The 14,554-nt window shown below is 45.7% G+C and overlaps 1 protein-coding gene across 1 annotated transcript in view; it reads right to left on the reverse strand.

Moving 5' to 3' along the window:
- Positions 1 to 959: 959 nt before the first annotated feature.
- LOC126106290 (dehydrogenase/reductase SDR family member 11-like) overlaps positions 960 to 14,554 on the reverse strand; it is a 165,699-nt gene continuing 152,104 nt past the window's right edge. The window contains exons 6-7 of the mRNA XM_049912510.1: positions 8,396 to 8,526; positions 960 to 1,113 (exon numbers count right to left, since the gene is read on the reverse strand). Of these exons, the coding sequence (XP_049768467.1) occupies positions 960 to 1,113; positions 8,396 to 8,526 (285 nt within the window). The remainder of the gene's footprint in view (positions 1,114 to 8,395; positions 8,527 to 14,554) is intronic.

Below are 14,554 nucleotides of genomic sequence, written 5' to 3' on the forward strand. Positions count from 1 at the left end.
TTGGATACCCGCAGCTCGCAACACCTCGAATGACGGTGAAATACCTAAAAACTCAGAGAGAGAGAGAGAGAGAGAGAGAGAGAGAGAGAGAGATGGACTCTCACTCTGGGGGCCGCGCTCTTGCACCTCGCCACCCTCAGCTAAACGAATGACAGCCTCTCACAACATGTGATCAGCACACGGTTCTCTGTGCACGTCGGACTCAAACTGACAACGACGACTTAACTCACGCAGTTCAGCCATCTATGCTCGATAGGACTGATGTGGTTGCTTCCTAAAGCAGTAAATCTCAACCCGGGATGCAATATCGTTGGTGTGTTTACAGTAGTAGTTTGCAAGAATTTCACAAATTTGGTCAAATGTTAAAGAAGACGGCTCCTACAAAGAGGCAAGCTGACGTGGGACTTGATGCATTCTTGACGATGTTCATGAAACGAACAAGGCACGACATAAAATACCGGCAGTGATCCCAAAAGCCTGCAGGCGTTTCCCTTATGCGTCCCATTCCTCAACAGACTCATCGTATGCAGAAAAGAGAGGTGGATAAACCGTGGCGCCCGCGGAGGGCACAATAGCAGGTGACGCAGACTGAAGAGCAGCCGACAGGACAAAGCAGAAGGCAATGATAGAAGTGCCTGAGTTTGATTGTCCAGCGCCTATGATTGGAGGTGCAGCACTGTGGCGAATAATTCTCGGTGTTTTATCAGCCTGCGTGGGATGTCCTCCATAACGCCATCTGCCACAGTGAGATTAAACAGAGGACCGACCAGAGCAGAAATTTGCGTGCAGAACAGGACCACACTCGTCACTCATCGTGTTGCAATTAGATATAACACGACCAGTAGAGTGAACACAACTTTATCCCACGGAAGCCTTAACAACTTGAACACAGCATTTAAGTAACATTGAGCAGGAACCAGTTGCACACCCAGAGAGCTGTAGCAGTGCACACAGAGAACTCAGGCTGAGGGCAGCTCGGCTAGCCTTAAATAGACTGGCGACCGTGACGAGGTCTGGCGGTCGTGTGACGCGCACGCGCGCGGCCACGTGCACGCCAGCCTGCGACGCAGCGCTGCTGCACGTGTGCCCTTTTGAAAGTACGGACACTCGTCGCTGCACAAATAACAATGACAATTCCTCATTCAATAGATCTAACTTTTTCACTGTCGAAACACTTTTCATTAAAAACGTTCATATATTCTTCCTTATGTACAGTTTAGGCATTTTCTTTGTGCAAGTATTGTGAAATGATAATACTGTTTAGCTTCCAGATATTTGGTTATGTTGGACAATACTTCTAATAAAAAGATATCTAGTCATCATGCAACCCTTGGAATAGGTCACAATAATAGCACAACAATAAATAAAGAATTAAGAAGACACAAAAGTACGAACCGCAACACTGTAACTGGAGAGACTGTGGCGGGAATTGTTTTAACTTGCGATGTTAACAAACAGCTACCCAGTCGCACGCACAGTCTATAGCGTAGGCACTATTTTACACTCGGCACATTAACATCACAGACTCACTCTTGACGTGGCAGGTGGCTGATTTACACACAGGTTGGTGATGTGCAGCCGCTGTGCGTAGTAGTTTCTGGCCAGAGAGTCACTCGTACAAACCAGAGTTAATGCTTTATCTATTTATTGATTAATTCGTTTATTCAAGGAGCATCTCACAATGATGCAGGGTTTGTCATATTAATTCAATGAAAATAAATATCAGAAATGTACATAACTAGTTAATACGAGGGCTATCCACAAAATACATTACGTTTTGGAATTAAAAATAAATAAAGTATTGGAATTCTTTTTTTATTATATACAGATGGAAGCCACACTTAAATACTACTTTTCTACGTAGTTGGCATTTAAATTAAGGCACTTATCGTAGCGATGGACGAGCTTGGAAATTCCTTCGTCGTAAAATTCGGCCGGCTGCGCCTTCAACCACGTGGTTATCTCTTCTTGAAGCTGTGCGTCGTCATCAAAACGCTGCATAGCCAACCACTCCTTCATTGCTGGGAATAAGTGGAAGTCGCTCGGTGCCAGGTCGGGACTGTACGGCGGATGAGGAAACAACTCCCACTTAAAAGATTCGAGAACTTCACGAGTGGCATTTGCAGTGTGGGCCCGGGCGTTGTCGTGAATCAGCAAGATCTTTGAGCCCAACTTGCCCCTGCGCTTGTTTTGTATTGCTCTTCTGAGGTTGTGCAGAGTTTGGCAATACCTTTGAGAGTTTATTGTAGTGCCTCTTTCCAGGAAATCCACAAAAATCACACCTTTTCTGTCCCAAAAGAAGAGGTAACCACGTGGTTGAAGGCGCAGGCGGCCGAATTTTACGACGAAGGAATTTCCAAGCTCGTCCATCGCTACGATAAGTGCCTTAATTTAAATGGCAACTATGTAGAAAAGTAGTATTTAAGTGTGGCTTTCGTCTGTATATAATAAAAAAAATTTCCAATACTTTATTTATTTTTAATTCCAAAACGTAATGTACTTTGTGGATAGCCTTCGTATCTAACTATGTCTTCACGAGCGCAGGACAGGCGGTCATCTGAGGTAGTTGCTTTCTTGAGTCGGGGGATGGCACCAAACAGCAAGGTCATCGGTTCCGTATGATTAGGGAGGTATGGGGAAGGAAGGGAGCGGTGCTCTTTCAAAGAAGCAACGCCGGCATTTGCCTGAAGCGATTTAGGGAAATCACAGAAAACCTAAATCAGGATTGGAAGACGCAGGTTTGAACCGTCGTCCTACCGAATGCGAGTGCATTGTGGTAAACACTGCACCACCTCGCTCGGTTCAGCTGAGGTGTTGTTGTACATACCATCCTGGCATTTCCCTCAAACGATTTAGGAAAACCACGGAAAACATAAATCTTCATGGGCAGAGATTATGAAGTCAGCGTCTTTGAACCGCGAATTTACTCTTTCAAAATGTTTTCTTAAAGAATTTACTTTATTTACTAGCGATTCATAAAGAACATTAACACAGTATGTGAGCGTGGAAGTAGTTGCCAAGGAGTAACTGATGGAAACAAATTAAATTTCAGCCAATCGAAATTTTATTCATAAAAGCTTTTTCACAAACAGATTTAAAATTTATAAGCAGAAAAGCGCCCCCGAAATATCAAGTTACAATTATTCAGAGGCAGATTTTTTTTTTTGTTACAGTAGGAGCCTTCGGGCTGAGAAGCTTGCCGCTCCCTTTCAACACGGCCGTAGTCACGACCGCTCACAACGACCTCTGAGAAAGTACACTGGTGCAAATCTGCAACACACCAGATTACTTTAAACTAAAAATTTTTAACAGCTCAAACAAACACATCAACTATGCACCCCGTAAGAGGGATGGAAATGGTACAAACACTCACACTAAGAAGTTATTTGCCACCAAAAGTGCAATTTGTTTTTAAAAGGGCTCTTACGGTGGAAGGGTGGCAACTTTATAAAAATGACTATTTAAATAAAACCCATGAAATTCAGACTTACATAAAGTGTGCAACATGCTCTACATTACACATATACCGCCTCACAAGATGATAGGCAAGATAAAAACATATTTCAGGAATTCGGCCTTCACCTTAATTCTATAAATTCGTTAACACCGAATCCGACAAACATGACAGACGCAGCTAATAACAGACGGCAGACCGACAGACCGACAGACAGACACTAACTGCCTAACAAACGCGGACGGGAGACAGACGAGCAACCTGGGGACGAGACACTGACCAACAACAGAAGTAGAATTTAACAAGTAGCTGAAACAACATATCAGTAATCACTCAGCTTCTAATAACTGCGATTTCTGGCGAAGACCTGGCGCAGTACCCCCAAAACACTCTCCTGAACCGTCCGCTGCCAGCCGCTTCAACGGACGCAGGAAGGCGCGCCGATCTCCCGTCTCACGGCGTCGCAGCTCGCCCCGGCCAGACCGATGTCGTGGGTTGACTCCTGTTGCTCTCGTGTGGACCGCGAAGCCACTACCCCTCGCTATACGGCGCGGCCCACTGGACTCACGTGGCGACCTCACATGCGCCGACGCTCCAGGCGGACAACTCATCTCGTGTCCCAGTGTGCGACCGACCAACCGATCGATCCAACCGCCAATGACCGTTGGCCGAGCAACCGGAGCAGACTGGCGGCCTAACGCGCAGACTCAGATGCAGGAACTCAGCCCCGCCCGGACGACCACTAGCTGAGTTCTGTTACTGGCGGAGTGGCAAGACTCTCATTTTCTGGCTTTAAGTTTTTGATCGAAACTGTCGTACAAATGCAAACGAGAGCCAGACGCGAGACTGACCCAGCCTCACTCCGACTGACCGACCTTCTAGCCGGGACTGACAGACTCGATCCCTGCGGAGGCCATAGCGCCCCTTAAATGCACGTGAACAGGCAACTTTTCCCCTTTCCCACCAGAGGGAGACACCAAAGCTGCGACTGCCACAGCGGCGCTACCGCCAGCAGCGGAGGGCGACTGCTTTACACTACGCGCTGCAGCGCGCTTTTCAAAATAGCAATTTTTACTACGGCTCAGTCTTAACAACTGCACTGCCTCCTCATTCGATTGGTGCCTGCGGAACACTGGTCTTTTTCATTGGGACGTCCTGATCATCCATATTTAATGCGAAAGTGACTCTAGATGTCACGAGAGGCGAATCCGCCAGCATACGAAGAGGCTGAGAGTGTCGTGTCGTCAGCAGAAGAGCTGTAACAGCAGGTAGGTCGGTCAAGAGAGCTCTGTGACTTCGAACGTGGGCTGGTCTTTGGATGCCACCTGAGTAACAAATCGATCAGGGACATTTCAACCCTTCCAGAGCTACCAAAATCGACAGAGGGAGAGGTGACCGTGAAGTGGAAGCTCGAAGGAACAGCCACATCTAGACCAAGACCCGGCAGAAACCGTCGAACGTTGTGGAAAGTGTCTGTGAACAGCAGCATGATGTCAGCGGAATGGATCACCTGTGAGGTCCAGAGTGCTGCCAGCAGTCCAGCTAACACAGGGAGTTTGTGTACAGTGGTCGAGCCGTTGCTCACAACCCACACTTTTCTGTAGCCAACACTGAGCGACTCGTGAGGTGGTGTGAATGGCGACCCCACAGGGCAGTGGATGACTGATAATGAGCGACCAGGAGTCATGAGCACGCCATGCACTGTGTCAGTGCGATGGAAGAGTTTGGCTTCGCCGAATAACAGGACAGTATCATCTGCCTTCATGTATAGCGCCATTACTCAAGTACAGAGACGGAATGGAGTTGTTTCTCATGGTTAGGGCGAGGTCCCCTTATTGTATTTAGGAAAACGCTAAAAGCAGAAGGATATAAACATGTTTTATACCATTGTGTACGACGTACAGTAGAGGAACTATTCTGGAACGATGAGTGTTTGTATCACCTTGACAATGAACCCGTCAGAAAGATGAATCTGTGACGTAATGTTTTGTAGACTAACGTTTCTTCGCTGACCTACCCAGGATGCCGACCTGAAGCCAATGGAGTACTTTCGTGATGAGTTAAAACGCTGACTTCGCTCCTGATCCCAGTGACCACCATCACTACGTTCTATGGTTTCAACCCCTGAGCAAGAATGGGCTGTCATTCCGCCACAAACATTCAGACATCTCATTAAGAGTTGCACCAGCGGAGTTGAAGCCGTGAAGAGTGGAGGCACTCCATATTAATGTCCACTTATAAGTGTTCCGATACTTTTGATCAGTTACAGACGGGCCGTGTCAAAACAGTCAGAAGACCGATGACTCCAAAAAAGTGTATACAATAAAAAATAGTTCTGCACTTCATCACTGCACACAACAAGGACACCACTGATGGCTCGTCAACGACGTATACGTTGAAACGCCGCTAGCACTAATTCCAGTCTGCTCGGAAAACTGACTCTAGGCCCATAGACATGTAAATATGCAGCGAACACATCTTCAAGTCCTATCCTTAAATGTGAGTCAGTATCCCTCCAGAAAGAGTGAGATGTTGACCTCAGGAAACTGACACGATTTAAATAATGAAAAACTGAACTAGTTACTTACTTTCTCTAGTTCAGTACAACGCGTTTCGGGCATTTATTCTCATTTCCAGGTGCATTTCTTCACGTGAATATTTTTGATGAAGAAATACACTTGAAAATGAGAATCAGTTCTCGTAATGGGCTATGCTAAGCATGAAAAAATAAGTAACTAGTTCACAGTTGCGGGCTTCCCTAAAACTATCTTGCACGACATAAAGAATGACACGAGGTTTCTATCACGCACTACAGTTCTTCATACATGATTGTCTTGTAAAAGCATTACAATTTGATCATGCATTTTAATGTCACAGGATTTTGTAGGTATCGCCTTTCATCATTAACCACTACTCTCTAACAAATCTTTAATTTTGTAGTATGCATTACTTTTTTTTCATGAACCATAAGTCTTCAGACTGATTTGACGGGGCCCGACACGAATTCCTCTTCTGTGGCAACCTCTTCAACACAGAGTAGCACTTGCAACCTACGTCTTCAATCATTTGCTGGACGTATTCCTATCTCTGTCTTCCTCTACAGTTCTTACGCTCGTCAGCTCCCTTTATTACCACGGAAGTCATTCCCTGTTGCCTTAACAGATATTCTATCATTCTGTCTCTTCTTCCTGTCAATATTTTCCGTATGTTCCTTTCCTCGCCGATTCAGCGGAGAACTCCCTCATTCCTTAGCTTATCTGCCCTAATTTCAGCATTCATCTGTAGCATCACGTCTCAAATGCTTCGATTCTCTACAGCTCCGGTTTTCTCATAGTTCAAGTCTCACTACATAACAATGCTATATTCCAAAAGTATATTCTCAGAAATGTATTCCTCGAAATTAAAACCTACGTTTGTTACTATTACACTTCTCTTTATCAGGAAATCCGGCCGGAGTGGCCGTGCGGTTCTAGGCGCATGTTCGAATCCTGCCTCGGGCATGGGTGTGTGTGATGTCCTTAGGTTAGTTAGGTTTAAGTATTTCTAAGTTCTAGGCTACTAATGAGCTCAGAAGTTAAGTCGCATAGTGCTCAGAGCCATTTGAACCTTTTTATCAGGAAAACGCTTTTCGTCAGTGCCAGTCTACTTTTGATGTCTTCTTGCTCCGTATGTCATTGTTTATTTTTCTTGCTAGATAGCAGAATACAAACCTTTCTTCGATTTACCCTCAATGCATATTTCGTACTCATTAGACTGTTCATTCATTGAACAGATCCTGTAATTCTTCTTCTCTTTCACTGAGGAAAGCAATGTCATCAGCGACTCTGAGCATTGCTATGCTTTTACATCGAATTTTAATTCCACTCTTGAACCTTTGTTTTACTTTCCTCATTGCTTCTTCGATGTACAAATTCAAGAGAACTACACTTTTGTCTGACACTCTTTTTAATCCGAGCATTTAGTTCTCGGTATTCGAGTACTTTCTCTCGGTCCTTGTACATCTTGTCTATTACCCACGTTTCGCTACAGCTTATCTCTTTGTTTCTTAGAATTTTGAAGATCTTGAATCATTTGACACTGCCGAACGTCTTTTCCAGGTCGACAAATTCTACGGAAGTGTCTCGATTTTTCATCAGCCTTGCTCCCGTCATCAACCACGAAATCAGAAATGCCTCCCTCGTACCTTTACCTTCCTAAAACCAAACTGATCGCCATCTAACAGATCCTCAATTTTCTATTCCATTCTTATGAGTATTATTCTTCTCAGCAATTTGGATGCATGTGCTGTTACGCTGACTGTCCAATAATTCTTGCACTTGTCAACTCTTGTTATACCCGCAGTTGTGTACATGATTTCCTTTGAAAGTCAGAGTGTATATCGCCAGACTCATACATTCTATTCACAAACGCGAAGAGCCCTTTTGTTACCACTTTCCCCAATGATTTCAGAAATTCCAGTGGAATATTATCCATCCTTTCTGCCTTATTTATTCTGAATTCTTCCAAAGCTCTTTTAAATTCTAGTTCTAATACTGTATCTTCTATCTCTTCTGTATCGACTCCTGTTTCTTATATCGTGTCATCAGATAAGTCTTCCCTCTCACAGAGGCCTTTAACGTACTCTTTCCACTTATCCACTCTCTCCTCTGCATTTAAAAGTGGAATTCCTATTGCGCTGTTAATATTTTCGTGCTTGCTTTTAATGTCACCGATGCTGATCCTGTCCATCTGACTTTTTCGTTTCTTCACAATTCTGATGCAGCCATTTTGCCTTAGCTTCTCTCCACTTCCTATTTATTTCGTTCCTATGTGACTTTTATTTCTGTATTAGTTATGAAAAATGTTTTAACCGTCTTTTTTAAAAAAAGTATTTTTCTCTCACTAGGGAATTAATCACACGGTTTTGCTACGTTCATCGCTGTTTTCGGAACAGGTGATTACCGTGAGCGCGCTTCCGCGCCGCGAGCTTGTTGCTTCCTTCTTCCTGCCTCCACGACGCGTCCGACGGCTAGCCGGAGGCGCAGCCGCGCCGCGTTGACGGCCCCGTGTTGTTTACAGGGCGCGTTGTTTACCTGCACGGGCTGGCGAGCAGAGGTGATTAGCGGTGTGTTTGCGCGCTGCACGGAGCTCGCGCTGTCGGTATTCGGCGCCAGACTGCCGCCCCGGGCGCTATTGACGCAAACGCAAACGCGCGGAGCTCAGAGGCTCAGACGAGTGACGCCAGAGATAGCGGCCGCACACGTATGCGCTCCAGCCGCGGCCCGGACACGGCGCTACAGCCGAGGAGCAGCCGCGTTTTCCTCGTAAACTTTTTAAGCAGAAACAGTAAAATAAGGATAACGCGCTGCGATCGAATAAAATCGATACGAATAGAGCGATATGACGGTTTTAATCTTTGTGCGGTACCGACAGGACACCGTGTCATTCTCAGCCCTTAAGCCGTCGGCACACGAACCGTGCTGTCGAACGTTAACGTTGAGCGCGTCAAGTTCAACGTGCTGCTGAACGCTCGGGAACGGTGCGACTTGTGCATACGGTACGTGTGCCACAAAGTGGTAAACGCGATCGCAACGCACTCCAGTGGCAGTTGAGGGATGTTCAAATGGTTCAAATGGCTTTGAGCACTATGGGACTTAACAGCTGTGGTCATCAGTCCCCTAGAACTTAGAACTACTTAAACCTAACTAACCTAAGGACATCACACACATCCATGCCCGAGGCAGGATTCGAACCTGCGACCGTAGCAGTCGCGCGGTTCCGGACTGCGCGCCTAGAACCGCGAGACCACCGCGGCCGGCAGTTGAGGGATGTTTCTAGTTCGTAAACCACACTGTTTACTGAACGGGTGAGCGTGAAATTCTCACATTGGCTCTATTAAAACGCACATTTCCTCCTTCGACCACGAAAAGGAAAGTACCATGTCTAGTCAATAAGGACACAGGCTTATAAAAGTTCCATTACAAACAGTGCAGTACAAATTTAGAATGCTTCTCCGCATAAGATAAACATTATCTCATCATTCCCACATTTTAGTAAAATCACAAGGTCAGTCTGCTACCCAGTAGCAGATTCTTTGCAACGTGTGAATTACGAAGCGTAAAAGAAAAAGGAGCAAAATATCTTTATACAAGTAGCGCAAGCTGTCCTGTACATTAAGCCAATCGAACAAAGTAACCCCTCAAAGAAAGGAACTTATATTTACATAGCATCAAATATTATAGTATATACTTATATTAAACTAATAATAAAGTGTCAGGACCCAATAAAAACGCGAATGTTAAGAAAAAAAATTTGGGAGTGTCACATTGCCAACCACCGCCTTCAATGAAATTCTTATTGTAGGACGGTGACGCCACTCATTACGCTAAATCAACAACACATGTAGCGCATCGAATCACATTATCTTAACCCGTGCGGAAAACCTTAATCATAGACATCTTACTAATTGAAATCGAAGAAACTCACTCCTCAAAAAAAGGTGGTCATATTTACGTAACATCAGATATTTAGTATATACTTACGTTAAACTAATAATAAAGCATCAGAACCTATTAAATACGCGAATGTTAGGAAAAAAATATTTAAACTCCGCGAGACACGAACCATCCTTACACGTCCCATCTCGTCGTGGATCAGTGACGCTACTCACTTCGCTAAAGTCAATTCTGATTTGTTACCACAAGGTAAATGCTTTAATCGTAGCTACCTGAAATTTAATTACAAAAATATGAACCAAGAGCAGTGGATTTTTGGTGGATCCTTAGTGTGTCGCTACCTTCAAATGACATACTCTCATAATACGCAAGTTACAATAATTGTTTTTGCGACGAATATGATTTTTCTCATTATTTTATTGCAACGAATCACACAGTTAACAACGGGTTTTCCAGGGATTATCAATTTGCTGGTGCTCAGAAACAGTGATCAAAAAGTCAGTATAAATTTAAAATCTGAATAAATCACCGAATAATGTAGATAGAGAGGTACAAATTGACACACATGCTTGGAATGACATGGGGTTTTATTAGAGCCAAAAAAATACAAAAGTTCAAGAAATGTCCGGCAGATGGCACCTCATCTGATCAGAATAGCAATAACTAGCATAACAAAGTAGAAAAAGGAAAGATGATGTTCTTTACAGGAAATGCTCCATATGTCCACCATCATTTCTCAACAATAACTGTAGGCGAGGGATAATATTGTGAACAGCACTGTAAAGCATGTCCGGAGTTATGGTGAGGCATTGGCGTCGGATGTTGTCTTTCAGCATCCCTAGAGATTTCGGTCGATCACGATCACTTGCGACTTCAGGTAACCCCAAAGCCAATAATCGCACGGAATGAGGTCTGGGGACCTGGGAGGCCAAGCGTGACGAAAGTGGCGACTGAGCACACGATCGTCACCAAACGACGCGCGCAAGAGATCCTTCACGCGTCTAGCAATATTAGGTGGAGCGCCATCCTGCATAAACATCGTACGTTCCAGCATTTGTTTATCAGCCAGGCTGGGGATGATGCGACTCTGTAACATATCGGCGTACCTCTCACCCGTCACGACAGCAGTTAAAAACCAGAATCACCCATTTCCTCGAAGAAAAAAGGCCCAATAACGGTAGATGTCGTAAATCCTATCCATACCGTGACTTTCTCGTCGGGGAATGGAGTTTCCACGACAGTTCTAGAATTTTCGGTTGCCCAAATTCTGCAGATGTGGGCGTTGACAGACCCTCGGAGCGTGAAATGAGCTTCGTCGTTCCACAACACGTTACTCAACCAATCGTCATCTTCCGCCATCTTTCGAAACGCCCACACCGCAAATGCCCTCTGCTTCACTAAATCGCCAGGTAATAGTTCATGATGTCGATGGATTTTGTACGGATAGCATCGGAGGGTACGCCTCAGTGGCACCCAAACAGTAGTGTATGGAATGCCGGTGCGACGTGCGACTGCACGAGCGCTGACTTCCCCGTGCACAGACGAACCCGCTACAGTCTCCATTTCTTCCTGAACAGTGTCAGCAGCATTACGCCTTGTGCTCGGTCGGCCACTACGGGGTATATCGTCTAAATAACCCGTGGCTTCGAACTCCGAAATCGTTCTCGCCACAGCTGCATTTGTCAACGGACCTTTGCCCGTTCGAATCCCCTTCCTATGGCGATAGGATCGTAACGCTGAACTAGCACATTCCCCATTCTGATACTACAGCTTCACTAAAAGTGCCTTTTCAGGTAACGTCAACATGCTGCGACTGCTGGTGCATCTGATTCTCTCTCTCTTTTTTTTCCTTTATTGTGATTTCATTCCCCTGCCCCATATGGGCAGGGGAGGGCTGTCAGTGGCACAATCCGCCGCTCTTCAGCCGAGAGACATGACAACTAAAACAAGAATAAAATGATACATACATAAGGAGATAAAAAGGGGGAACATAAAACAGAGGGGAGAAAATGGAGGTAAAAAGACATGGACATGTAAACGTTCATGGGGGACAGTTAAAAAAGTCACCAGAAAGTTAAAAAACACAGTCGGCGATGATTGAAACACAGAGAAGACACTGAATGCGCATGCACAGGTTAAAAGTTGGCCACAGTATTAAAAACACTCCGAAACATCACACTTAAAACCCACTAGCAGCACACACAACGAAGAGTAAAACTACCAGGTGGGACCTGCCGAGGGAAAGGTCAGAGAGGATGGAAAAGGAGGGGAGAGCATGGGGCAGCTGAGGAAGCGGCGGGATGAAGAGAGGAGGGGCAACCGTGGGTTCACAAAGAGGCAGGAGACACGTGGGGCAGGAGAGGAAAAGGGAAGACAGGGCAGGAGGGAGTGCAGAGACACTGAAAGGAGGCACAAGAGATGGGGGGCGGAGTAGGAGGGGAAAGCCGCTCAGAAGGAGGGAGGGGGAGGAGAGGGAGCCCTGAGGAGGAGGCAGGAAGAGAGTTGGTAGGAAGGGTAGATGTCAGGGCGAAGCTCATCATCCGGGAGGGGTAGATGGTGGAAGTTGTGTTAGGAAAGGAGATGGAGGGTGTGGAGATGGAGAGAGGGAGGGACACAACCGTAAAGGTGCGGCAACTGGTAGGGAGTGGAGAGGAAGGGAGACACCAGGGGGTGAGGGGGATCAAGGCGGCGGACAATATATAGTGTGCGGATGTGTTCAAGGAAAAGGAGAAGGTGGGGGAAGGGGATGAGGTCATAGAGGATGCGCGTGGGGGACGGAAGGCGGATGCGGAAGGCGAGGCGGAGTGCATGGCGTTCGAGGATTTGGACGGCTTTATAGAATCGGGGAGGGGCGGAAATCCAAGCGATGCTGGCATAACAAAGGATGGGTTGGATCATGGATTTGTAGGTGTGAAGGATGGTGGAAGGATGCAGACCCCACGTCCAGCCGGACAGGAGTTTCAGGAGGCGGAGGCGGTTGTGAGCTTTGTTTTGGATGGTAAGGAGATGGGGAGTCTAGGTGAGGTGGCGGTCGAGTGTGAGGCCAAGGTATTTGAGGGTAGGAGTGAGGTGGATAGGACGGCCATAAATGGTGAGGTAGAAATCATGGAGGCGGAAGGAGCGGGTGGTGCGGCCTATGACGATCGCCCGGGTCTTGGAGGGATTAACACGGAGGAACCACTGGTTGCACCAAGCGGTGAATTGATCAAGGTGTGTTTGGAGGGTACGTTGGGACCGTTGAAGGGTAGGATAAAGGGCTAGGAAGGCGGTGTCATCAGCGAACCGGAGAAGATGAACAGGAGGGGGAGGTTTGGGCATATCAGCAGTGTACAGGAGATAGAGGAGAGGGGAAAGGACAGAACCTTGGGGCACGCCGGCAGAGGGGTAGAAAGTACGGGAGTTGGAATTGTGGATAGTCACATAGGAGGGACGATGGGAGAGGAAGGAAGCAACGAGACGGACGAAGTTGATGGGGAGAGCATAGGTCTGGAGTTTGAAGAGGAGCCCGGGATGCCAGACACGGTTATAGGCGTTCTGGAGATCAAGGGAAACAAAGATAGCAGAGCGACGGGAGTTAAGTTGGAGGGAAAGAAGATTGGTAAGGTTAAGGAGCTGGTCGTCGGCAGAGAAGGAAAGCCGGAAGCCACATTGGGTAAGAGGAAGGAGGCGGTGCTGGTTAAGGTGGCGGTGAATACGGCGAGAGAGGATGGCCTCGGATTCTCTCTCTCATTACAGCTCCTTTTATACACGATTGTCGAGCGCAGTCACTGACGTTTTGCTGCCCAGCGCAATCTGCCGGACATTTTGTGAAATTTTTTTTTATTTCAATAAAACCCCATGTCATTCCAAGCATGTGTGTGAATTTTTACCTCTCTATGTATATTATTCCGTGGTTTAGTAAGTTTTCAAATTTATACTGACTTTTTGACTACCCGGTAGATTTATTTACATACACATCAACTTTAACGGGTCCGATCCAACCACGGAATTTTGAATTTTGTTCTCATTCATTTCAGTACTTATGGTTTCTGTGTAGCAGTTTCGTTGAACGTGATTGCTTCACACTTCATAGAGCAAACAGTTTATGAAATACAGGTGTTAAAACGAAACTGAAATAAGTGTCCAATGCTCCGCTGTAGCTGTATTTTTTCAGGTCATTTATAAATGCAGACAAGCGGTTTCGAAACTGTTGAGTTGCATCTTCTGGTGCAGATATAAATGCTGTCTCATGGGTTACAGGATGCCACAGGGTAACAATTGGCATGGCTGAGTAAAGTTCTCAGACATCCTCAGTTGATAAAAAGAACATTGTCAATGATGAAAGTCATGTCTGTGTTAAGTCATCAACTGTACACATTCCGATTAAAATATGCTCTTGTCTGCCTACGTCAAGTAAAAAAAAATGCACCTCATAGATGTTATCATTTCATAATTGGCGATGGCCTATTTATCAGTTGAGGATGGTCTTTTATCAATTTAGGAGGGCTGAAAACATTACCCAACCATGTCAACTGTTACTCGCGGCATTCTGTAACCTATGACACAACATTTGAGGGGTCAAAAGCAAAATTATATAAGTGCAATTCAGGTATTAGTGATATAAATGGCTTTGAAGTTCATCTAGTTAAGAGAAAATCAGTTTCGTTGGCACGACATTGTACTTTAC

This window comes from Schistocerca cancellata, chromosome 10 (assembly GCF_023864275.1).
Source record: "Schistocerca cancellata isolate TAMUIC-IGC-003103 chromosome 10, iqSchCanc2.1, whole genome shotgun sequence".
Lineage (NCBI taxonomy): Eukaryota > Metazoa > Arthropoda > Insecta > Orthoptera > Acrididae > Schistocerca > Schistocerca cancellata.